Below are 25013 nucleotides of genomic sequence, written 5' to 3' on the forward strand. Positions count from 1 at the left end.
GGGAGTATCGAGAGATTTTAATTCACCTAGAAGAGGTAGACCATGCTCTCTCAGAACTACAAAAAAATTCCGGCTAGTTGATGAAGCTCTACAGAACAGTCTTCAATAAGTAAGATGGCAGCTATCATCCAAACTGATTTCACAAACTATTGTTACAAGAATTTTAAAAGGCTCGGGATGTGAAGCTTATATTCCCTAAACAAAGATAATCTTTGTTTAGGGAATATAAATTTCATTTTCAAAATAGGAAATAGAATTCCGTTTAAGGAATAAAATTCCATTTTCTAAAGTAAAAGAAAATCTATTAATTTTGAAATGAAATGAATTTAGTTTTATCTAAAAGATGGTTCGTTGTTTGGATTAATGAGTAAATATTCACGTTGAGCAGAGTGTGTTTATTGGACATAATAATACACATGTACAAATTGAAAATCAATTAAAATGCATGCGCCATTATTAACTGAACGTTGTTATAGCGGCTGCCAAAAACTGGAAACCGTTGTGACCTCGTAATTTTGCTCATTGCCTTTCATGGTTACTGTTAAAAACAAAGAAAACTGGTTGTCATTGGGAAATAATATATTTCATTGTATTTCAGATCTTATAGAAGTACTTGAGCACGCAACCATAGCTACCTCACGAATTCAGTATGATAGTCAAGTATAACAATCTGAAAGTGTTACGTGTTGTTTTTTTTTTTTTTTTTTCTTAGTCGCATTAGCATATATACATAATACCCCTATTGTCTTCACCATGTCTGTCCTCCCGTATATATCTACTCTACACCCTGCGAACGGATTTTCATGAACTTTTATTTATATTTATGCCTTTTAAAAAGATTTGTTGAGCCATTCTAAATTTCATTAAAATCAGACCAATGGAAATTTCAGCAGTTGATTATTTTTTTTCCCATCCTCATGTAATAACTCGACTCTCAGGCATCAGCAAACTGTCGAGTTGCTGTTTGCTAGACGATAAATCATGCTACCGTCGCGTGAGACTTACTAACTCAGCCACGTTGTGAAGAAGACCCATAAAAATTCCTTGCGTCATTGATGGGATTCGAACTCCGCTCTTTTCCACTTGGTGTGGGGAGGAGGGTGATTATACCAACTGTGCTATCCACGATGGCCGCCAATTATTGGGATTTTTGCAAAGGGGGGGCGGATTCTTTAAAGTTCTTAGCAAACTGGCCTTTGAATTTGTTAGGCTTCAAACATGCAGTTAGGAGAGAGAGAGATTTCCAATGTTGATCTAGAGTATTTTAACTCTGCAGTCCTGTTTGTAAGACTAGCTTTAATACTAAAAATGAAGGGTAGCTGCATGGAATACTTGAATTATATGCGGTCGGACAGACAGAGAAATAGTTTCCAGGTTGCTATTGGATTTTAATGAGATTTGGAAAGGCTGTACACTTCTTTCTAAAATGCCCGAATATAAAATTTCATGAAAAATCCATCCACTGAGATGGATTTTTCACGAATCTCATCTGAGTTTCAGATAGGAGTTGAATTAGAGGAATTAAGGCCCTCTTTAATCCGGACTGTAGTTAGACGATGTCAGGTGGAGGGAATTTGGTTTTTCCCTTGTGAGTTTTAGCATTAGCATTGATGCAAGAAAGCAAGCTTATATAGCATCAGCCAAAAAAAAATTGTTTCACCCATACACTCGCTCCAAATGTTTGTCTAGTTCGGCCTTGAGTCTATTTAAGCTATCAACTTCTACAACAACAGATGGAAGTTTGTTCCAGCAATCAACCACACGCTGGCTAAAGGCAAATTTCCGCACATCTATCCTACAACTGTCTTCCCTCAATTTGAATTTATGCCCTCTCAGGTGATTATTCTGAGCAAGAGGAAGAATCCCATCAGCATTGAGCATGCTCAAACCATTCAAGGCTTTATACACCTGAATCAGATCACCTCGCAAGTGCCTAGTCTCCAGACACTAATTTGCAAAACTTATTTTTTAAAGGTTTGTATGTTGTTCATGTTTAGTTTAGAAATGGAAGATTTACTCTATGATGTCTTGTAGAACACTTCAGTGCTGATACTCTCCGTAGTTGAATAATTATACAAATAGATTACATGTATTCCACTCCCTCGTAGACAAGATCAGTGACCCAACGCACTCTGGAATCGGAGACCCGCGGACCCCAAGCCCGACCCCAAAATACATCGAATCACCGCGCCAATCTTTGAGCGAGAGAATACCATGCGTCCGTGTTTTAAAAACAATTTAAATGATTTGGAACCAAATAAATACATAGTGAATCCATACTCTTAAATAACACTTTAAAAACTAACATTGAAACATAAAAAAATTAAGAATCCTCTAAAACATTAAGAGACTAAATAATTTTATTACTTCCTTGAAGCGGATAGGGCTTTTCGACCAGGGTCATGGTCAAAGGAAAGTGAAACCGCGGTTTTGCGGGGGAATTTTATAGCATGGAGATTAGTTGCGATCCTGGCGCATGCACGTGAAGGACCATGAATCTGAGATGGGGTAGGGGCGACGTACATTTACTGAATTTTGATGTAATTTAATTTCAAGTGTCTCCGAAATTAATAGTTTGGTGTAATCAAGTTGGATGCTGAGAATTTTTACTTCATTGAATAGAAAGGTGTGGCCTTCACTGATCGCCTGGAATGAGGGTTCCGAAGCCGAGGAGCGGGATGAGAGGACTGATGTTGAATGTTGTCTCATTCTCGTATTGAGTGTACACGAGTGGATCCCTGGTATGAGGAGTTGCAATACTTGCAAGATACTTGGTAGACTAAGTCATTTAATTGGAATGTGGGAAGAGGATTGGACTTCGTGGTTTTTTAGGGCAGCATGTAGTGTCGTTGTGGGTTTGGTAATGATTTTGAATTGTGTTTTGTTGTTCATGTTTGCATTCCAGCTTTGCAAATCTTCATGGTAACAGACATAATTCAAACAACTATGCGCTGTATAAATAACAAGCGGTACTTCAGAGAGTATATTGTGTTTTCCCTGCTGGTTGGGAAAAAAATCGCAGGCATTTCATTTACTCGTTCATTCTAATAATTTGTTCAATTTTTCTTTAAAATTTTCAGCCTATCCCCTTCCATAACGCCAGATGAAAGTTTATCCCAGTAATCAATTACTCTCTAGTTGAAAGTATATTTCCACATTCATCTGTCTGAAACCATCCGTTTCCAATTTATGTCCCTTGTGTGTTTCATCCGAGAAAGAGTAAGGATACCATCAGCATCATGAAGTAGAAGGAAAATGTTAGTTGACACGTGATAAACAATTACGCAGTAGAAGGAAAATGGAAAAAAATTTTAGTTAAAAGTCTACAAGCTTTGGAAGTTTGGGTTGGCACTAGTACAACAAGTTGGCCAAGATACCGAAAGTTAATGAATGAATTGTTGGCTGGACCGTAACTGGTATTAAGCTCTTTTAAATGTCTTAAAAGGTACTGAGACCCTTCGAGAAGTCGCGAACTCTTGGCAGCTTGTAGTTCCAAAAGTTCGTGACTTGCTGGTGGTTCTGTCAATCAGACTGTTTCTGGTAATATCTAGATCAGCCCTCTTATTGTAGTGGATTAATTATAACATGGAAGTTAATGTTTTCACGCAGAAGAGGTTGCTGATTTTGGGAAGTCACTTGATGTCAGGAATGATTCTCTTGTCTTTGCGTTTTTGATTGAAACATAATGGTTGATCTAAAAGTAAATTTCCCTATGATAGAACGGCTCACGACAGGTAGGATGGAAAGTGAGCTTTGAGATCACCATGCGCATATACCTAAATCACTTTGTGCATACAATCTGAATCAAGGTAAAAGTCGCTGTGCCATCTCGAAACAAGACGGCTGCGGTTAAAATGATAATCAACACTTTTTAGAACGCTTGTGCTTGTAGTCTATATGAAACCAAAATGATAACACACGGGGAGGTCAAAGTGAGCTGCATCATTTTAAAACTTTGTTGGTTTAAAACAGTTTAAATACATTCAACAAATTTTCCAGTCTCTGTATTCTAGCTGCTGAAATCACTGGGATGTGAACTGCATTTTAGTAGCTTGATTAGAATATTTTTTATGTGTGAATGCGATTTGATTCTGAACACATTCTACTTTAAAGATAGGACATGGATAAAGGAAAGCATCACGCTCAGCATTAAGTTTATATTTGCTCGTTTCCCAGAATGCGTATCTAAGAAACGTGGCTGTGTCTAATATTACTAACGTATGGAAAGACACGTTTTCTAAGAATGTTTAATATTTCCCAGCCACCTGCATGAAATCATTACACAATCAGAGTGTAATGTAACACTGCATTGCCATGTCATTTCTCATAAATCATAACTCTCATTGTCTTAAATCTGAAAGCCTTAACTAGAACACGAAATTTCTGCGAACTAATAACACCATTCGTCTTCTTCCGGTTACAATCTTTAGGAACTTTTTTTTACTGTTATTATTATTATTATTATGCCATGTAAACGAAACTTGCGTTAATGGTCCTACCTCATTGAATTTTATTTATAAGGTATTAATGGCTGATTAGAGAAAAGCCTGGTTTTGTTGCTATATAGTTTACGTTATAATTCTCTGTTTATTTATTCAAAATTTATATAGTATCTCTGTAGAGACAGTTTTGAATTACCAAACGCCATTTAGAAATCGCCATCATGAACACAGTGGCCAATTGTAAAGATTCTTGGCCATGCTTAAAGCCTCGTTATGCTAAGTTGAAGTTATTTAACAACGGATGATAAGCGAAACATTCAATCAAGGCTAATCAAGTCTGCGTGTTTCCCTTGGGGACTAGCCAACGTGATATTATCAAACGCCTGCGCGAAGCATTCATCATGTAACAGGCGTGAAAGTGCACCATTTCTCAATGCAACAAACGACAATTTCCTTCTTTATTTTTTACTAAATGTGGCCATTATTTTTAGCCATAAATTGCCCAATGTTATACTTATTGAACTAAATTAAGAAAGAAAAGTTTGGTTGATCCGAAGAAACACAAATAATATTTTGTGTCTTAATATATCACTCAACGTACTTTCAGAAAACAGTATTGTAGGAATTTATTTTGCGCGAATTCATTTTATTTATTTTTTTTCTTTCATTTTGCAAAGATACAATTAGAGTATTAGGAGTTCATTTAGACTTCTTGGATGAGGTCATTTTTCTTAAAAAAAAAAAAAAAATATTAAAAAAGTATAATAGAAATCTTATATTAATTATGACTGTTAAAAAGTGGGTATAATTGGCATTATTTTTTGGTTATGTTGTTAACAGGAAAAGAAATGTATATATTTTTTCATTTCCTTACCTATTTTAGAGGATTGACCAAAGTGGAAAATAGTTAAATTAAAAATTAATTATTTGAAAAACTGTAAACAGTACGCCACCTTCAGCTGTGCGTGCCTTACAACGCATGCGCGTGGTGAGCGCGTTGTGTTCGATGTATATTGTAAATATAATTTAATGTATTCATAATGGAAGGAGTACAAAATTTTAGTCATAAAAATATAATTTTAGAAGGTAAGTGTCCAAATTAATAAATATTTTGTTTCGTGATGATATTCTTTACCTAGGGACGCCTTCACGGATTTCTCTAACTTTGTAATTAAAACAAACTTTTTTCTTTTTTGCTGTCAGCAAAAAAATAAAAAAATATCGAAAATTCCAAAAAAAAATTCTATTTGTTAGCCCATCCAGCTTTCAGTAGTTCTCATTATTAAAAAAAGAGATTAGGAAAATTAGCAAAGTAATTTTTAAGTGCTTTTGCCAAAACGGATCTTTGAGATTTGTAGTAGTAGTGGCATGTGATGCAAGAAAGCAAGTGTATGAGCTTATGCAGCATCAGCCAAAAAAAAAAAAAAAAAAAAGTCTTAGTTTTTTTTAATTAAATGCTATGTAATACCACATTTGGAATACGGTGTTCAAGTATGGAGACTTCCTCTGAAAAAAGACATTGTGCTGCTTGAAAGAGTCTAAAGGTGGACAATATATATGGTGAGATCAGCTAAAGGGCAGCCATATGAGGAAAGACTATGTGCACTACAGAGCTTGGCAACCAGGCACCTCAGAGGTGAACCTCATTGAGGTTTATAAAGTTCTGAAAGGGGTTAGTAAAATGAATGAAGGTGGAATGTTCACTGTTATAAAGAATTACAGAACTGAAGGCATAAATTCAAGTTACAGAGGAAGAGGTTTAGATACTATATTGTAGGAAGTTTTCTTTTGACCAGTGAGTTATTGATTCAAACTGACAGTTTGAATAAATTCAAAGGTCAACTGGTTGCCAGTGCAGAAAAAGCCTATGGCTTTCTTGCACTATACGGCAGATACTATTACTATTTCTTGATCAGAACTAATCAGTGAAGAATCGCCAATTAGGTCTTATTCTTCAACCAAAAATTCATTGAAAGAGAAGAAAATTTAGGAGTTCTGATGTGACGAGTACCCAAGAATACGTGATACGGAGATTCATGGAAATTCAATTGCATTTTGGATCTACCCATCTTTAAGGGAGTAGTTTCTCTTTATTGGCATGCATCAAAATGAAGTATTGCAGAATGTATTAGATGATCTTTCTGCTATCAATATACACACAAAACTAAAATGGATGGATTATTTGGAATGCTATACTTTACTGCCCTTGCATTTAAAGGTTGCATTTCATCATAAGCTAAAAATTCTATTTGTATTATTATCTTAGGAGATCTGTGATGATTAGTATAATTGGTAACAGAGTTTAAGATTAGATTATGTTATGTTATGGTTCGTGACCCCTTATTCTATTGATGAAGAATTTATCATTCTTCAGAATGATATAATATGAAGTGCCTACTGTGTAATTGGATGGCACATAGTTATCGTTATTGAAACCTTTATTACTGAAGTCATTTATGTAGAGTGTGTTTAGTGCCAAACGGCACCAGGGATTTCCCCCATCTCTGCAGTCATTTATATACGGTAGCTTATTAGAAAACTTCACTTGCCCTTCTAGTGGAACTGATGAAAATGTATTGTCATCATGTATCTGTTGATGTCACAAGCTGCTAACCATGTCTATTACTACCTGTTCCTGCCATATCTTGCAACAGGTGATCTGTATTAGGGTTATTGAGTGTACAGATGGTTAAGTGGAAAAAGATCAGTTTATTCATTACTTTATTTCTATTATTTTATTTATTTTTTATTCAATATGTACGGAAGAAATAAATTTTATTAATTGTTTTCCTCAATATTTTTTTCTGAAAATTTGTTTTGAAGTGTTAAAATCCAATATGTTGACCTAATATGGAACTTGAAAGATATAATATATGCAGTTTTGCTGTTCTGTAATTTCTTCCTTCCCATACTGATGAAATGGTGAGAACATTTGAAAGCCTGAAATATATGTACTAAGGTTAATTTTCCCTTTGTTTCACTATATGGAAGCTACATTTTATATATGTGTGTTTATGTTATTATTAACCAAATGATTAGATTTTATTTTTATTTCTCATGTGGTTAAAGTGCTCCTTCTATTGTAAATGTTGACTGCAAAACTGGAGGTCTAACGTTAATTGTAATCATTACAGGACCTGCCTTCTGGCACCAGTATTATAGGAGAGCTTCTGGAACCAGACAGTCTCCTATCGATATTGTAACATCACTTATTGAAGAAGATCCTGATTTGCAGCAGCAACCTTTGTCATGGAATTTTGTCCCCGAGAACTGCCACTCAATAACCAACACTGGTGCAGGATGGAGAGTCAATGTTGATGGCAAAGGCTCCCGTAAGTCATAATTAATCTCTTTATGAAAGTACTTTTCTTACCAGACTTAGTTATCCTGTCTTCTTGCCTTCACTTTTGTGTAATTAGGCATGATTTATAAAGTTCATCATTGTCAGGGGTGTCACAGGTGAATTTTATAATTGTAGTATACAATTATATTTTTGTTTCCTCTTTATTTCACTTCACTTTCTTGCCTATGTTTTTATTGGCAAGCCTACATGGGAAGTCCTTACTGTCAATTTGAGAAAGCAGGGTTATTGTTACAGAGGCAGACTTGTATTATGATTTTTATTGAAAACCTTTGCAGTATGTATGTTTTTCACCCTTTTTTTTTTTTCTGTAGTAATTTTTATTGTTGGCAGTAGTTTCAAGCCTGCCCAGTAAAAATGTCAAAATTTGAGACAATGGAGGTGTTATTAATTATTATTATGTCAATGATTATAATTGCCTGAATTAATACTTTAATACCTTATTGCTTTATTAATACTGTTATACTTTAAATTACAAAGCTATGTAAAGATGCTACGTATGAAGATGTAATGTAAATTCTGTCAGTGATGCAGTTTAACTATACAGGCCTATAATCACATACAGGGATAAACCTATGAAAAACTAGGAAATCTATTGCAGGATAGATAATTTTTTCATGAAGCTCAGGTGATAGTTCATTGCATGCTACTATGCTTCTACTATAAGGTAGTATTATGGGTATATTCTTCATTTTGTGTTATTCATATTTTTCAGAACTTGATGGAGGACCTCTTCAACATGATTATGAACTGGCCCAGTTCCATTGCCACTGGGGAAAAGACATTGAGACTGGTTCTGAACACACAGTTGATGGAAAAAGTTTCTCGGCTGAGGTATTTTTATTGTCATGAAGTTTAATTTTAGGTATAGTTTTATTATTGACTGTATTATACTGTAATGCAATTGCATTATTAATTATATAAAAATTTTGGTGATAAGCCAATTGAAATAATGTTTTGGATAACTATCAGTGTTGTTTATCCAAATACCATTTTTCAGACTACTCTGTATCTTGTTTAGATATAGAATAGTATATCAATTTATTACTCTACTCTTTTTATATCATGCTTATTTCCTTGTGCTTTTAATATAAGTTTAGTATTTTACAGAATTATGGCTGGTAATAACAAAAACTGAAATTCTGAGATTTGCCGTGTTTGTAAAGTACTTGTTACTTATTCACTTTTATTTAAAATTTTATTTTAAATTCAAATATCATTTATTTTTAAATTGAATTATCATTTACTTGAGAAAGTGTATTTATATAATTGTATCCATAATCCATCCATCTTTTATGGTATCCAGGAAAAAAAAAAAATCAGAAATTTGGTGAAAAATGTAAATGTCCCGTTAATCTTAAAATACAACTGGGTACTTATACAAATCTAAAGAAAAGGGGGGAAATTATAATGTACTTATGAAAGTATATAATCTTGGTTCTTCAAAACTTATAAAACATTTTGAAAAGTTGATAGAATTTAGAGTGAAATCTGAAAACATGAAAAGAAATGTTATTTTAAAATTAAGCCAAAGGAAATAAAGTATAGTGTATATTGATTATGACCTAGTAGTTTAACTTCATGTTCTAGCATTGTATTGTTTAGTATATCCCTCTCTAAGGTTAATTCTCATACAGCTGGCAAATTCATATACTTGTCATCATTCTAATCCCCATAAATGCTGGATAACTGGACTTTTTGCTTGTAGTGTTGTGACAAAGTTTTTATAAAGAGATTTTGTGTTTTGCTTTTAACTACTCATATATTTCAGTTTGTATATAAAACTAAAATATGGTAAGAAAAAGTTCTATATACTGTTTACAGAAAAAATGTATTGTGGTGAGATTATTGGTAATTGTGTGAATGAAGGAACAAGAATTCATTTTATTAATTATAAGCATTATTGGAATGTCTGTAACTAATAAAAGGGGGGGGGGGTTATTTCTTGTCACCATGTTTTAAATTTGCACAGTATGCGAAAGAAATTAGTCTTCAAGTATCAAAGGTAGTGAAAAGTGGAACCGTCTCTTAAAAAAAATACAAAAAAATGCCCTAATGATTCTCAATTTGTAGTTGCTTGTTAAAGTTGGTTAACCTTTGTTTAGAAAATTAGCAATGTTTTTATCTAATTGCTAAGGACAGAAATTGAGCCACAAAATTAGTTTCTATTTGAATGGGACATTAGCGATAGAGAATTCTATTTGCTCTTTAAATCTTCAGTGTTTTTTAAGCAAGTTACCCTTTAAATAAACATTTCTCTTATGGCAGTACATTTCCATTTATGGAAATAGCTGTATCAAAGATTGATGTTCCAAAAAATCCCCAAAGCAAATATGATGCATTATGATAAACATAATAATTGTATATTACCTTATTTACAATACATTTCATGGCTGATATTTCATGGATAATACATTCCCAGCTGCCATATTTTAGTATATTTTTTATGTTTGCCTAAATCCTGTTCCTGTACATCTCAGATCAAGTTTGGTTGGAATCGACCACCATTTCTTTGGTGTTAAGTGAACGCAGACACACCCTTGGTGATACCAGCTGTACGGATGGTACTATCCATATAGCTGTTTTTATGGTTTTATTTATCTCTTCAGAGAATGGGAAAGAACTTCTCGGTGGAGGATATGTAGTAATAATAGTATTCGTCATATAGTGCAAGAAAGCCACAGGCTTTAGCTGCACTGTCAAAAGAAAAAAAAAACACCAAATAGATAAGAAAATACAATTTATATGCTTCCCTCCTCACACAGGTAACTATCCAGTTGACCTTTGAATTTATTCAAACTATCAGCCTCAACTACCTGTGAGGGCAGCTTGTTTCAACAATCAATGACACACTGGCTAAAAGAAAACTTCGTACAATCTAATATGACACCTCAGCATGTCATTAGTACGTTTGCTCCTCTGTTAGAATGCCTATTACCCTTTAAGGAGGTAATAAAAACTAAAATAGTTGTAAAGGTGTCAACACCCAATATGAATCAATGTCAATATAGATTGCTATAAAGATGTGTTAATTTTGTTTATAGCCCACCACCAATAATATATACAGTACATTCCATCATGAATGTCTACTGAAGTTATTTGCTTGACTCTGTGCCCTTATCAAAAAACCTTGCTGATTTAACTGCTAAATTCAATAAAAAGATGATACTTAAAAAGTTCTTTAATTTTTAACTGTTCTTAAGTGACTTGTAAACTGTCCATTCTGTTTATTCTAGAAGCATCCCAATATCTGCTTGAACAGCAAGTTAATTTTATCATTACAACAAAACAATTTTTTTATTTATTAAAAAAATAAAGTTTTTATTTACACTTTCACTATATAATTTATCATGTATTCTCTAATGAAAAGCAGCAATTTTTTTTTTTTTTTTTAGTGTTAAGACATTTTTCAAGTGTAGTTTCCATATTCTTTATTAAGTTTACCTAAGCTGTTAAGGTCACATCAAATAGAATTAAAGACACTCTGATCTTCTATAAAAGAAGTATAAAGTATTCAGACTTTAATTTCTTTTTTGTTTCTATATTTTTTTCTGTGTCCTCACAGTATAAGGAGTAAAGTCAGCATTAACTCTACTTATCTTAGTTGACAGATCCCCATTTATTAGTCATTCATCTCACAGGGGCCGCAAAGTGTATTCAAGGAAGAAGATTATTTATTTAACATATGCTTTTATCTTATGAGATAAAAATATGACCTCCAGAAAAATAAAGTTGTTCTTTATGTAACAGAGGTATGGTACTTTAGATGTAGATGAAACATTTAGTAGTGGAAATTTTATTGAATAGTGCTTTTTTGTTTGGTGTTTATTTATATGCAGAAAGTGTCAAGTAGCATATTTTTATTTTCCTGGAAATGGCTAATGTATAGGATGTCAGATAAGCTAAGACATATTAACATAAAGCACAAAGGATTCTGTGTATATACAAGATGAAGTTCCACATGGACTGATCAAAGTCCTTGATTTAAAGATAAATCGTTTCCATGAATTACCAAACATTTTTAGACATGTAGTGATTGCAATGATATTCAGACACATTGACAGATGTTTAATATAAAGTTTCATTCAGGATTTGTCAAAATTTTAAATGACACCCTGTGTACAATATATGTATACAGGATGTTTCTAAATTACACTTATAAAATTAAACAAATAGTTCTACATACGAAAATAAGTAATTCTGAATGGTTATGTAGCAGTTTTGAATGGTAAAAAATAAGAAGATACCTAGTAAAATGGTTTTAGGTATGTGTCTGCTTATCCTTATTTTTGTATTATCTTATTTTTCAAAATTCCCATAGCTACTTTTCTAAAATTGAAACAGCAATACCTCCCAGAACTGTTCGGAATTGGATACATAAATAGAATTTTTGTACTTTTTTAGTATCTAGAACTACTTATGTGGTTTTGTTGGTGTAATTTAGAAACAACCTGTACAGTTTTTTTTTTTTTTTTTTTTATAACAGTGTTTAAAATGCATTATTTTTATATTTTATTATTATAGCTCCATTTGGTATTTTGGAACAAATCACTGTATGGCCAGTTTAGTGAAGCTGCAGCAAATGTCTTTGGGTTAGCTGTCTTAGGAGTGCTTTTGGAGGTATTGTTTTTTTTTTTCTAAATGAACCATTAAATATACACATTGTCATAAATTTATATGATAAGGTCAACAGTTCATTGTTCTGTATAAATATCATGGTGGTTCAAATGAACATTGCAAAAGTAGAAAAAAAAAAATTATATTTTTTTTTATTAAGAGTTATCGTAAGGAGCATGATTCCTGAACATGGTCTCCTCTTCTGCATTGCATATATTTCTATACATTAAAATAATTTTCCTCATAGCGATATTTATTCAGCTAATGGGAGAAGAGAGATGCGAGTTACGTGTAATACGTAACAAATACTAAAGTATGTAACAGAAGCTTGTTTTACTGTGGTAAAACAAGCTTCTGTTTAAGCGTGGTCACTTGCTATGTTTATCTAACATGACCACACAGTACCATGCTTGATTTCCATATGTAACTTATGTATTCATAGCAAAGAGACACACAATGTCGAAAGCTTTTGCAAGTATTTTATTTTATGAAAAGAAGTGAGCAGGGGGCAAAGCCCCCTAGTCATTCATTATGAAACCAATGTCTCAATGACATCAAAGAAAAATTCCTTTGGTTACTTGCTGAGCCACTTGTGCATGACTTTTTTGACCTTGTCATCAGAGAGTGGAAGTGCTTTTCCCAGTGCATCTTTGAGTGGTCAGGGGAATGAGGAGGATGTATAGTACTGCTTTATTTTGAATGTTGTGCCTTTCAAGTTAAAATAAAAGTGATAAGCAAGCATGGCGCTTTTGACAAGTGTTCACTTTCTTCATTTAGTTAACTAAAATCACCAAATTGTTGTCTTAAAATACAGTCAACTTCACTTTTCCTGCAAGATGGCAGGGCTCAGAATTTTTGCATTAGGGAACTTAAATGGTACCTCTCTCTACTGGCTTACTTTCAAACAGAAAGTAATGTACTCATCATGCATCTCCAAATGGCTCAGCAGACAATGGAATAAATTTTTCTAACTGTATCGAGGCAGTTTCATATTGAAAAACAAGACATATACTTCATAAGGAGGAGACTGTGTTGAAAAATGAAGGGGGTTTTTGCCATAGGGATGAATTAAAGAATTGTTTTCTTAACTGTAGTTATTTTCATTTGAACTACCCTCACAATTAAATAATTACATTATTACTTTCTTTGGCACCCCATTGAAATGCTTGCATGTTGTTAAATTTTCTTAAAACACGTTGAATTAATAAACACTGTCAAGTGTGAAGTGTTATAGTTAATGTGAAGTGTTCTGTTATTTCAATGCTCTGTACCTTGTGAATAACTGTTGTGCTGTGTATTTTGGCCATTATAAACAGTGCTAATAAAAGCATTGCTATATCATTTATATAGCAAAAGCATAAAACATGTATTTTACTTCTTCATTATAAAATCTCTTTTACCAGAATAAGTTGACAGCATATGACTTAGTTTAAAAATTTATGGATATTAGTTTTCTTTTTTTTAAATAATGCTGTATTCCATGTGCTACTTTGTAGCAGTTTTTCACCGTTACGTCTTTTTATTTATAGAGTAAAGATTATTGTTTGTCTTTAATGTTTTATTCATTGATACACACGAATGTACATACAAAGCACAAATCTGGATTGAGGGCTTCGGACATTGCAGAGCTATGAATGACTAGTTTGCAAAGTTTGGCACTGATAACATTTATCAGTTTTGAGCTTGTGGAAGTCTGCATCCAGAAACCGGGTTACAGAAGTGTAAGGTGGCACAAATTTAAATTTGGAAAGAATGGTTGCATGATAGATATAGAAATATTTGCTTTCAACTGGAGAGTGACTGATTGTTGGGACAAATTTCCATCCGGTGTTGTGGAGGTGGGTAATTTGAATAAATTTAAGTAAAAATTAGACAAATTACTAGAGCGGATGGACAAATATGATGAGCAGTTTTTTTTTTTTTTTTTCTTCTGTATAAGTTTGCTTCCTTGAATCATTTGCCACTACTACTATTAATACTTTCTTGGTAAGATCACTTTTGTATAGGACCTAATCATTGCCCTATACAATGGGATAATTGCCCCCCCCCCCCTATTCTGCTTGCAAAATTCCTTTTATATCATTAACAGAACACCATGAACTGTCCTAGCAGCTAAAATCTTTTTTGTTCTCCACCACTTCGAGTGTGATTGCACCATATTAGTAGTGTTACCCTTTTTGTCCTTAACTGATATATTTTATTTATGTGTGATATGCTTCCCGAATGTAATTCTATGTTCAAGTTTTTTGTTGACTTATCCAGTATTTGTCTGAATTCAAATAGGACATTCGGGTCCTTTCATTTTAAAAAATGAAATAATTCAAACATTCAATTTTCTTCAGGCTATCAAAATTATATAAATTCAGTAAATTAAACTTTCCATGGTTATGAGCCATTTTTTCTCTCACAATGAGGTCAAATCATAGAGCAGCCACAGAAACTTTCTTTTAGAAAACAGTGATGTCAAACAAAGCATTTATCCAAATTGTGGTAGATAAACAATTCTGGATTTTAAGATACAACAACATGTAAGCCCTTTTCATCTTATTTTTACAAATTTTTTATCGAACTCAAAAGAATAATGTGAAAATGTGACATGTAAAAATACACAATAATCAATCCTGCTAATTAATTATTGTGTATTGACAATAAAACAATTGTGTTTTATTTTTATTGATTGATTGTTAATTGATTTTTTTATATTTAAATCTCAAGAGTAAGTATTAAGCATAAATAAATATCTAATATATAATTGATCTTGTAGTAGCATCAGGGCCACGTTTAGAGCTTTTGGAGCCCTAGGCATACAAATGAAAGTCGGGGCCTTTATATAAACAAGAATGAGCATGATATTTGTTTAAAAAAAATCACAATTTTTGAAGTTGTGTTTTAATTTATATTACTAATTTGAGATTACAAAAAAATATAAAATGAAAATAAAAAATCAATATTAAATTATTTTAAGAAATTTAAAATTTTTGTTTTCTAATTTTGACATCTGTAAACGTATTAATAATATCCTTATAACAATGTTTTTAGAATATCCTTTTCTATGTACAGTATTACCAGTGCGTTAAGCTTTTGTTCCGAAAGAGTACTGCGTAAATAATTTTTTACCAGTTTCAGTACGGAAAATGAATGCTCTCCTTTGGCATTGCTCATTGGTAATGTTTAAAAGCAATCTTAAAATTATTCCCACCTTAGGAAATGTCGATATAATTTTGTTTTTGATTATAAAATTCAATTTTTCAGAAGCAGTGACTACATTCTCAACCTTACTTAACATATAAAACTGTTCCATTTCCACTTTCAATTCATCAACATTTACATCTTTGCAGTTACAAAAGTTACAGATTTATATTTTAACAATACAATAACGATAATTTAATAAATACAAAATAAAATAATGTATTAAGATTTATTTATTGAAAATGTTAATGCTTTTCAAATTAAGTAAATACAATCAAAAAATCAAATGTAACATACATAAATTCTGGTTTAAACAAAAAAATCAGCAAAAAAGTAATATATGTTAATTATGATAGTTAATGTTCTTCAGTTGAATTCATATTTATAAAGACTTGATAAAATCAAATTTCTAAATTAATGCACAACACTGGAAAGTAATTTGTCAAGGCTATAAAAATTTTGTTGAAAATTAAAGGAGCTTTTAGCAATAGTGCTTTTTTTTTTTTTTTATGTAACTTCATTTTTCTTGTTGACAAATTATGTGCATGCATTGAGCTTCACTGTTTGCATTCCATTGGCTTCTCCAATTCATTTTTTGATAAATCCCTTAATGTTAGTAAATCATACAGATAAAAATAGCTAATGAGTTCCTTAAATCAATCTTTCAAAAGACTAAATATAAAAATTAAAACATAATTCCCCTCCCCAAAAAAATTAAAAAATAATAGAAATCACATGCAGGAACTATATATGAGTAAAGGCATTTGAATACATGAATTTTTTATGTGATATAGAAGTACTGTAGCAGTTATGTGAACATTTCATCATATTTGTTTGGGTTCTGTGCAACTGGTGAAACTAAAAATTTTTTTTTTTTTTTTTTTTGTTAATATTATATTGATATTATATCGAAAAAAATAATTTTGAATTCAGTTGATATTTCTTTGGATTGTAAATTGAATTTTTTGTGTGCTTGCATTGCATAATTTGTGCTCTCAGCAAATTATTATTATTATTTTTTCATTAAATAGCCTGGAGAAGAAAATCCTGAAATGAATAAGATCTGTGATTTGATGAGTAGCATTCAATACAAAGAACAAACTGCTTCCATTCCAGATGGCGTTGACCCGTCTCTCTTTCTTCCTTGTAAGTAGTTCGTATCTGTAAAATTTCCTGAAAAAATCATCTTGGGCTTTCAGCCTTATTTTATATTGATTTAAACAGCTGTCTTGATAATTCAAATCAAAATTTATATAACTAATTAATATATTTAAGTTTTCTAATTTTTCTGATTCATTATTGTCATGAGTGTGAAAGCTGCGATCTGCTCGCTGGCTGAGCATGTTTTCATCCTAAAAATCTGATCAAAATGTGGTACATAACTAGAATGTTAGGGCCAAACAGAATTAGTCTCAGATGAAATATCTTTAAATTAAGTTTAGCATGAAGGTTTTTTTTTGTTAACACTGGTATATGAATCAGATTTGAGTTATTTTTTTATCACAGATTTCCGAACAAGATGGAAATATAATTGATGCATCACAGCAAATTAGAAGAAAGTTCTAGTTTCTGGAACAAGTATGGCTGAGCATGGCTAACTTTGACCTACTTTTCAAGGTTAACAAGGTAATCCTCAGTCATTACTAGGCTTACATCCTTCTGTTATCCAATAGAAGTTGGAATATTTGTAAGTCCAGGTATAACATCTTATATTTTAAGTTTTGTCCATTAAAAGATGTTGCCAATTTCAGTTTATGATACTGAGTGTTTTATATGCATACTGATTTTGCTCACAGCATATTTTCTTTCTTATCAAGCTATTTCAGCATCATTAATGAACTGATATTTCTAGTTCTCTTACGTAACTTTTCTTTTGGTACATAAAAATATTGGTGGAGAAATTGTTATTGTGTGTACTTAAAAATTTGGATTTAAATCAGAGTTTTCTGATTTAAACTCATCCTTACATTATGACTTTCACAAAGGTTTCTGAACACTTATTTTCACAAATAGAAACTTGGTTCTCATTCAGTGTCCCTTCTGCTGTCTGAATGGCCTTAAATGCTTCACTGGCTGTTAGTTTCTGTGGTATATGTTCATCACAGTGCCCCTCTCCTCTTCACTTTCCTTTCCTGTCTGATTTCAGTTAGTGGTGAAACTACTCCCTGATCATTATGAAAAGAGTCTAATGCAGTTTTTGCACTATTTCTGAAATATTCAAATAATTTATTGTAGAATTAATTGAACTGTATAGAGAAGGTCTAAAATTTAAAGAACAAAGTACATAAAAGAAAACTAAGACATTTTGTTCCTGTTGGGGGGGGGGGGAAAGAAAGAAAAGCCACCTAGTAAGCTATGCAGATTATCCATGCCACATCTGTAAAAACATCATCCATGATTATGTGATGTATAAAAATTGCTGAAAAAATTTTTTTTTTATACAGTGAAGTTTTTATGCTTGATATTGACATTGTTGTTGGTATTATGTAGAAGTGACACAATTTATTCTTCCTTGCTTCATAAGATTTTGTTTAAGTGGAGTCGTAATTTTATTATATTTTTGTAATAATAATGTCAGAATTTAAGTGAAATTTGAAGAAAAAGAGAAAAAAAAATTGGAAGAAATTTTCAGATAACTGGAATTCTTCTGCAGTATACTTACTCTAAGTTTCAAAAAAAAAAAATAATAAAACAAACCACTATGCTTTATATATTTATGCCAATAATTATTGCATTTAATGACTTAAGTTGAATTCATAATTTGATTCTAAGATATTTTGCATACATATATATACATTGTTATTCAAAACTAGCATCATCACTGCGTAAGTCTATAACTTCATGTAAACTGGTCATCATTGAAAGTGCCCCCACCCAGAAAGAATAAATGGATTTACCTGAAAATGTACATGGATAGTTGTGATGTATATGGATGTAAACAGTTAGCATGTTAAGCTGATTGGCTAGTAGAACATCCAGTTGTAAGGATTGTCTGTCACAACTCTTACATTGGAATCAGAAGGTGGTAAAATGTGTGTAAGCATTAACAGGCAAACAAAATAGTGAGTGAATGTGCAGTGCCTTTAACATGTGTAAGTTGACATCACATACAGCCGATAAACTTTGAAAAGGGTCAGATTGTTGGTCTATTAGAAGCTGGATGATCAACAGAGCAAATTGCTGTTTGTGTGGTTGTGATGCCTAAACGGTTGAAGCTTTTTGCAGCAATGAGTATAGTAAGATACTAGGACACATGTCAGGGCTCTAGTGACATTGGAAGAATGTCAGAATGGGAGGATTGATGGATGGATCTATTGACTTGTGATAGCAAACAGATTTGTCACAATTTGCTGTCAGGAAATGTGATTAGAAAATGACTATGAGAATGGGGCTGCATTCTCTCTGACTTTTGCCTTGCCTGCCTTATTGTCATTGTCTGTAGTTGTGCTAGGAGAAAGCTACTTGGAGATAAGAATTGTATCGTGTTGAAACCATTCTAAGACCAGGTCTTAGAATGGTTTCAACATTTCATGTCGTTTCAATGGTTTCATGTCCTTTTCTATACTCCATCCTAAATAGTAATTTTTTATCAAGACAGTGCCATATGATGTGGCACTGCCTTGATTAAAAATGATACAAGAGCCATATGATGTGGGTAGGCACTGCCCACATCATATGGCTCTTGTATCTTATTAGTAGCTATATGAGGTGGACATGCATGCATGCTTCACTTAACCTGTGTGTTCACCTGATCATTGAACCATTAAATACAATTTGGAAGTGATGGGACATTTGTTGACTTCTGTCTCTCAACCCCCTACTACTGTTTTTTTTTTTTTTTGGCTGATGCTGAATAAGCTTGCTTTCTTGCATCATATGCCTCTACTAATGCTAATGCTAATGTTGCCCAACTCACAGTGCAAAAGCATGGCTTGTTCACCAAGGTGACATTTGTCACCCTTTTGATTCCTATTGCAGCAGCATTTGCCCTCTCTCTCTCTCTCTCTCTCTCTCTCTCTCTCTCTCTCTCTCTCTCTCTCTCTCTCTCTCTCTCTCTGTCCAGTTGAAAAATGAAATTGATACACAAATTCATTTCTTGTCTACATTGATATCTACCACTCTACTATCACTCCACTTATTTTGAGCTTAAAGCATGCACTCCTTTTAGGTGGGGCAATTTCAGTTGTGAGCAGTGTATTTTGAATTTAATAAAACATGTCAAGCACTGAATAAAAGCTCAGAGTTTTAATGATAACATTGACATTTCACTGTGACTACCACCAGTTATGTGGCATATGTCCCAATGAATGACACCTACTATACCCAATCTAATATCTCAGGTGTGATGTTTTTAAATTTGTTTGAGTTTGTTGGATGATGTTTCTTAATGTGATAATTATGGATGATTCGTAATGTGATAAAAGTGAATGGGATAAAAGTTCACATTTGGGAGTCTGTGATCATGCTGGTCATGGAATCAGATTTGCCTTAGAAAGTTAGTAACCAGAAATTCACTGGCATTGAAAAGAGAAATGGAGTGTGTCTTCTTGTTGATATATTACCAGTGATTGTTGGCTTGTAGAATTTTTGCAATTTGTATGGTTTTAGAGCTGTTGTCTAAGTTGTATCAGAATTCATGTGGTAGGCTGTCAGGGTACTGCAAGTTTACAGCCAAGTTGATATGCTGTTATTTTAGGATTTCAAACTAAGGCAATTCTCATTTTCTATAGCTTCATCAAAGATATAGTCTTCCTTTTTTTTTTTTTTTTTTGTATTTAGCAAAGAATAAATTCTTTGCTATTCTGTATGTATAACATTTCTGTGCCAGTCATAAATGGAATGTCTACTGGAAAGCCATTTGCCATATCATATATTAAAATTTTGGTGAACTTGCATTGTGACTTCTGTAGTATTGTACCTGTATTGCTCCACAGAAAGCCACCATTTTGTTGTTTATATTACATCCATGCATGCCAGCTACCACCAAAAGATAGTTACTAATCACCAATCAAAAGTTCAAGAATAAAGCTTTCATTCAGTACTGAGTTTAATATATACAAAGCTATAGTCTTACAGACTTTCAAATCTCTTTTGAATTAAAAAAATTTCTGTTTATACTCCAGCACGACAACCAAGTCAGTAGAGTTTACAATAAATCGTCGTACAAATATTTATCATATTTAGTAGTCACGGGATTACCCTGTATACATAATATAAAAATATTAAATATTGGTATTAATAATGATAAATTGATGCAAGGAAGCCAGGCATACTCAGCATCAGCCTTAAAAAAAAAAAAAAACACCTGATTTGTCCAGGTATTTTAGATTATATATATAGTCCATTATTACATCTCAATTAACTTTTGATGCTCCTTCTGCAGAAAGTAGCTCTATATTACAATGGCAACTGTGGGCAACCAACATAAAGAGAGAAAAAAAAAAAAAAAAAACAGCACTAAAGTTTCAATTTTTTATGTATGAATTCACAAAGTTGTTTCAAAGAAACTTTGATCAATTAAATCATCTACATTTTATTTTAAAATGAAATTATTACAAGAAAATATCCTGATTGGGCAAAGGAGAACTCCTCCCTTCTCCATCAAAGAGTTAAAAGTTTAATTAAAATGTCATTTTTAATTAAACTATTTACATTTCAAATACACAGAACGGTACCACAAAAATTTTAAATATTATTTAGTTAAGCTGTATGCATTTTTACGTAGGTAGGATGGTACCATAAAATTTTTGTGATAGCTGTACAGTTTCTGAATGATAAACACTTGGTGGATGGATATAATGCCATGATGATGCAGTAATACAGTTGCCAAATAACTTCTGTAGAGTCTGAAGTTAGATGAGATGGACTTTATATCTATGATTTTATATATATATATCTGTATGCACACAAATAAATGTTACTTTTTTTTTTTTTAAAGCTTCTCATTCTTATTGGACCTATGATGGATCTCTGACTACACCTCCATGCAATGAAACTGTAACATGGATAGTTTTTCAAGAACCAGTACAGATTTCTGATGAACAGGTGAGGTACAGTAGTAATTCACAATTTTTTTTTTTTTTTTTTTCTCTCTCTCTCTCATATGTTTGAGTCTCCTATTGGAAACAAATTATTCTGTACTTTTTGCAGTATCTGTTTGATTGTCGCAGTCTCTCAGAGCCAAATGCTTTGCCAGAAAAACAAATGTAAAAGAACAAAACATGCTTATCCAGTTTTTCATTTGTCATATTTTAACTTAATAAACTGCCCTTTGAGGACAGTTTATTGAACTGATAAATATTAACTCTGCTATTTCAGAAAACTCTTGTTGGAATTCTGGTTTTTATCTAAATTTCATCCAATGTGATTTAAAGTGTTTCCCCCCCCCCCCCCAAATAATTTTCTCGCTGAACATTTCCATTCTCAGAGCAAGTGGAAGTAACCTTGTTTAATTCACAAGCCATCCATCATTTGTAAATTACGATTTGTAAATAACGAGGTTCAACAATTGTTTTTCTGGCAACTGAAGAATCAGCCAATCCAGTTGAAGTTTCCTGACAATGCATTCAACGATGTTTAAATTATCATGTCATTGTTAATATGATAAAGCTGCATTTCCTAGCACTTCTGCAATTTATCCTCTCATTTTTTCCATGAAATTTTAATGTTGGAGTGCAGACTAGAACCTGTGTTCTGTTTCACGTGAACTACTGACTATTTGTTTCATAGTGTGGAAGCAAAGTTGGATGCTCATTTTGAAGCACGTGCACGCACCACACACACACACACAAGTCTATTATCAGAAAAAATTTGGTATACTGTGTTTAACAGTAAAATTTTTCTGTATGTTGCAAAATGTGGCCATTTAATTGTTTGAAGGATAGAAAATATATTGGGTAGAAAATATATATAATTTTAAATGAACAAAATATATAATTTCCTCTACTGGAATCATTAGCTATAATTTGAAGAGGTAATCAGTTATATAATGCTGTCTGTTGTTACTTAACTTGTGATTATTTTGTGACTTATCTTTACCTGACCACATCATGCAATTTTAAAAAATTAAAATTATTCAATTTATTATCTGAAATGTGTAATTCACTAATTTAAATTTATATTTTCTTTCCAATATAGCGATTCTGTCTATAAATACATACGCAAGATTTATCTGCGATAGATATTGTCTGTGTATTTATATGAGTATTACAAATTTTTATTTTGTGCATTTCCCTTACCATTTTTTTTCTTTCTTATTTATCTTACATTAAAAATTTAGCATTACGCTGACTCTCATAATTCATCTCCTGTAAATGAACTTCCAATCTTTTATTTCTTGCAGTTACAAAGCTTCCGAACCTTGTGCTTTTACAAATCAACAGAGGATTGTCCTGCTGGAAACTTTCAGGGACAGATTTTGGAGAATTATCGTCCTCCTCAACCTCTAAATAGCCGTAACATTAGAGGATGCTCAGTGTAGAATATGAGTCATGACATTTTATTACAAGGTTGCCTTTACCAGTTGGTGTAGCAGATTAGCCCACCTGAACACATAGTCTTAAATACACAACTGTACACTTATGTTAATGTATTAGGACACTAATATGCAGAAACATATCACCTGCTAGACTGCCAAAGAGAAATATCACTAACTGGATAGGCAGAGCTTCATTTAGATAATAAAAGTATGTGCCATGTTAGTATGTTATAGTGAAAAAAGTGGTAACTATTTTAGTATATAAAGAAGATTATAAGCAAAACAAAATGTACTTTTAGCAAAATTTGAATTATATTATAGAGAACATAGATTATATACAATAATATATTAACTTGTTAACTGTATTTAATAGTTTATATATAGTTTTCCCCCATCATTTATTCATTTCTTAATTTGGTATTTTTTATCACATATTTACTGGGTTTAGAGTTATCTAGAAGTACTAACCTCATTATCTGCACATATGATATATTAAAAATGTTGGAAATATTATTAGGTTATAAGGGAGTTAAATTATTTTGTAAGTATCTTTTTAAAATTATTAGTTGGTCGTATGACTGTACTAAAATGTATTTTTATAAAAATTCCATAGTATGAGGCCTGACTGAAAAGTTTTGAGACTAAATTTATCCCAATAAAAGTAAAAGTTCACAGACTTAATAATATTTATCCCTTTTAAAGTTGTTTCCTCTCCTAGTTGAATGCACATGGCAATTCCAGTATCCCTTCTCACCAGAACAGCTTTCAGGAGTTACATTTTGGACACTGATGATCGGCGGCACATTGTATAACTGTAGTTGGAACCTGTCAGTTTATTGACAGGTTCGAACTACAGGGGACGACAAAATGTAACATTAACCTTTGAGGGTGGAAGAAAACACTGGTTGGCACCAGAACTTATAAAAATTGGGTACTATTTGTAGGGTGTATTTTAGTAAAAGGAAGAGCAGAAGAATATAGTCTTTAAAAAACAGCTCTGTTCATAGTTGACATGACCATATCAGTCAGAGCCACTATTCCTATGATTGTTCTTTGGAGGAGGTTAAGGAACAGAAATAGTTCAGTTTTTAAGTAACTCTGAAAGGGATTTATGCCCACATCTCCCATCCACTCTCCACCCCAGGTCAGAGGAGAGAAGTTTACAACTAACCATTTTGATAGGAATATAATCATTACCCATATTTAGCAGTCATGTGGGCTTGAACTGTGGTCAATTCAAACACATATTCTACTGCACTCCCACAGTTATTTCATTCAATAAGAAAAATGTTGTTTATGCAAAAATTCTTGTGTTGAGGAAACTGGATGTTGTGGTTCATTGTAATGATGCAAACCTGGCCCCCCACTTTTCTTGCCATTTCTGTCATTTGCATCTATTATGCATTTCAAAATACCAAGAAAGGCATAAATTCTGCAAATTGTGTCATCTAGAGACTAGGCACCCTGCAAGTTGATCTGATTGAGGTGTATAAGGCCTTGAATGGTTTGAGCAGGCACAATGCTCGTGAGATTCTTCCTCTTGCTCAAATTACGAACCTGAGGTGGCATAAACTGAAATTGAGGAAAGACAGTTGTAGAATAGATGTGTGGAAATTTGCCTTTAGCCAGTGTCATCTTCCACATCTGTTGTTGTGGAAGATGACAGCTTAAATAAATTCAAGGAAGAACTGGACAGACTTTTGGAACGAATGGATGGGTGAAATGGGAAGGGGTTTTTTTTTGTGCTGATGCTGTATAAGCTTGCTTTCTTGCATCATATGCCTCTACTAATGCTAAAAAAAAATGGTTAGATAAAATACCCGATTCCTTGTCTTACCATATGGAATGACACTTCACTGCAAAACACACAATGCACATCTTGTTTCCATAAGATGACTGATGTTTAATCTAGATTTTTAGCCATAAA

At 32.5% G+C, this 25013-nt stretch overlaps 1 protein-coding gene across 1 annotated transcript in view; it reads left to right on the plus strand.

Annotated features, from left to right (window-relative positions):
* The window catches only part of LOC150082496 (carbonic anhydrase 1-like), a 37299-nt gene extending 13899 nt beyond the window's left edge, over positions 1-23400 (plus strand). The window contains exons 2-7 of the mRNA XM_090378651.1: positions 7577-7774; positions 8519-8637; positions 12328-12423; positions 16641-16755; positions 21548-21654; positions 22952-23400. Coding sequence (XP_090234777.1) covers positions 7577-7774; positions 8519-8637; positions 12328-12423; positions 16641-16755; positions 21548-21654; positions 22952-23089 — 773 coding nt within the window. The 3' untranslated portion in view covers positions 23090-23400. The remainder of the gene's footprint in view (positions 1-7576; positions 7775-8518; positions 8638-12327; positions 12424-16640; positions 16756-21547; positions 21655-22951) is intronic.
* The last annotated feature ends 1613 nt before the right edge of the window (positions 23401-25013 follow it).

This window comes from Mastigoproctus giganteus, chromosome 7 (assembly GCF_048544385.1).
Source record: "Mastigoproctus giganteus isolate SK-2022 chromosome 7, ASM4854438v1, whole genome shotgun sequence".
Lineage (NCBI taxonomy): Eukaryota > Metazoa > Arthropoda > Arachnida > Uropygi > Thelyphonidae > Mastigoproctus > Mastigoproctus giganteus.